The 2,004-nt window shown below is 16.3% G+C and overlaps 1 protein-coding gene across 1 annotated transcript; it reads right to left on the bottom strand.

Annotated features, from left to right (window-relative positions):
• Positions 1 to 1,555: 1,555 nt before the first annotated feature.
• Positions 1,556 to 2,004, bottom strand: PGSY75_0014900B (putative exported protein; the record flags this gene model as incomplete). Its single annotated transcript, XM_018783287.1, has 1 exon — positions 1,556 to 2,004. A coding segment is annotated over one exon (449 nt), but the record flags the coding sequence as incomplete, so codon positions are not given.

Raw genomic sequence — 2,004 nt, 5'->3', positions numbered from 1 at the left:
ATAATATATATATATATATATATATATGAATTTTTTTTTTTTATTATTCTCCAATAATTTTAAGTAGTTTTATTTTATTTTACCATTAAAATTTTCTTTTCGTATATTTAAATACATATAATAAATATTATATTTTCATTAAAATTGGTACTTTTATCTTTTTTTTTTTTTTACATGAAATTATTTTATCACATAACATTTAAACTACATATATATATTATTATATATGTTGTCTTTATTTCGATTTTTTTCTGTATAATAATTTATTTATATATAGAATTTATTTTAAATTCATTAATAGTTACCTCGGTATAATTTAAAAAAACTGAAATTAAATAACATACACATATATATGTATAAGTATAGATGGATAATCTGTGATTTAATTAACTTCTCATAATTTCAATACAAAATTCTGTAATATCATTAATATCTATATATTATTAAATACATTATATAATTTCTTAAAATATATATTAAAAAATATGAACATTGCTATTAATATATAAAATTTCCATCCTTTATATTATACATTTACTTTTAATTTTTTTCTTTTGATATTCCTTTAAGGGATTTAATTTACATGTTATAATATGTATCAGACTTTGCAATTATTGAAATTTTCTTATTTATTTATTTATTTATTTATTTATTTTTTTCTTTTGGAATAATATGTAAACGATATAATTATATATGTCTTTTTATCATTAATAAAATTCCTAATATATATATTTCAAGAGAATAAAACATACATTAATATTCGCATTTTATACATATGTATTTAAAAAATCTTTATTTTTTTTTTTATTTTTTTTTTTGTTCCACAATATATATATATATATATATATATATATATACATATATATTTAGAATATTAAAATCCTAAATTATCTTATTATTTTTAGAATATGTAATTTTACGTCCCTACTGAATACTTTTCACATAATATATTTTGCAATAATTAAAAAATATTTAAAAAAAAAAATTTTTTTAAGAGAAAAATATATAATACCTTAAAATAGGAACATAACTAAAATTAATAAATGTAAAATTAACCAAAATAAGATGAAATATATATATATATATATATTATAATGTACATGGAAAATCAAATATTTTTTTAATCAATAATTGTATCTTATTATTTTTTTATTTTTAATTTTGTCTATATTAGCAACAATAAATCTTTTATAATGTATCGAAATATATACATTATATATTTATTTATATAAATTCAAATCATTATTTATTTTAATATATTACATCTAAAGAAAAAGAAATATTTATTTTCTTGAGAATTTATATATTAGAATAAAATGTTTTGTAGTTTTAGCAAGTTTTATAATTTTTTCTTTAACGTGTAATATATATATATATATATAATAATAATAATAATAATAATAATAATAATAATAATATAAAAATAATTAGTTAATTTATTAAAAGAAATACTTATTTATACATACATTATAATTAACAAATAAATCTTTTACATATATATTATCAAACTCCATAAAAGCAATATTTATAGGTATTATTACAAAACACATATTATTTATTGTGCCCTTCTTAATTTATCATTTGTCTTTTTTTTGTGAGCTTTTTTATTGTTTTCTCTCATATTCTTATTACTGGATTTTTTCTTTGATACTTTTATTGAATCATTCGTTGAATTTGTTGTAGATGATTTATTTAAGCTTTCTTCTTGTGTTTCATTTTTTTCTTTCTTACAACTTTCACAGTTTTCCTTTTTAGCATCATTTTTTTGTAATGGACACATACCAGTTGAACATCCTTCGGCAGTTTCATTATTTAAATTTTCTTCATGTGTTTCATTTTTTTCTTTCTTACAACTTTCACAGTTTTCCTTTTTAGCATCATTTTTTTGTAATGGACACATACCAGTTGAACATCCTTCGACAGTTTCATTATTTAAATTTTCTTCTTGTGTTTCACTTTTTTCTTTATTACAACTTTCACAGTTTTCCTTTTTAGCATCATTTT

The sequence above is a fragment of the Plasmodium gaboni genome (genome assembly GCF_001602025.1).
Source record: "Plasmodium gaboni strain SY75 chromosome Unknown, whole genome shotgun sequence".
Lineage (NCBI taxonomy): Eukaryota > Apicomplexa > Aconoidasida > Haemosporida > Plasmodiidae > Plasmodium > Plasmodium gaboni.
The sequence above is the reverse complement of the archived record's forward strand: the minus strand, read 5'-3'. Positions and strand labels throughout refer to the sequence as shown.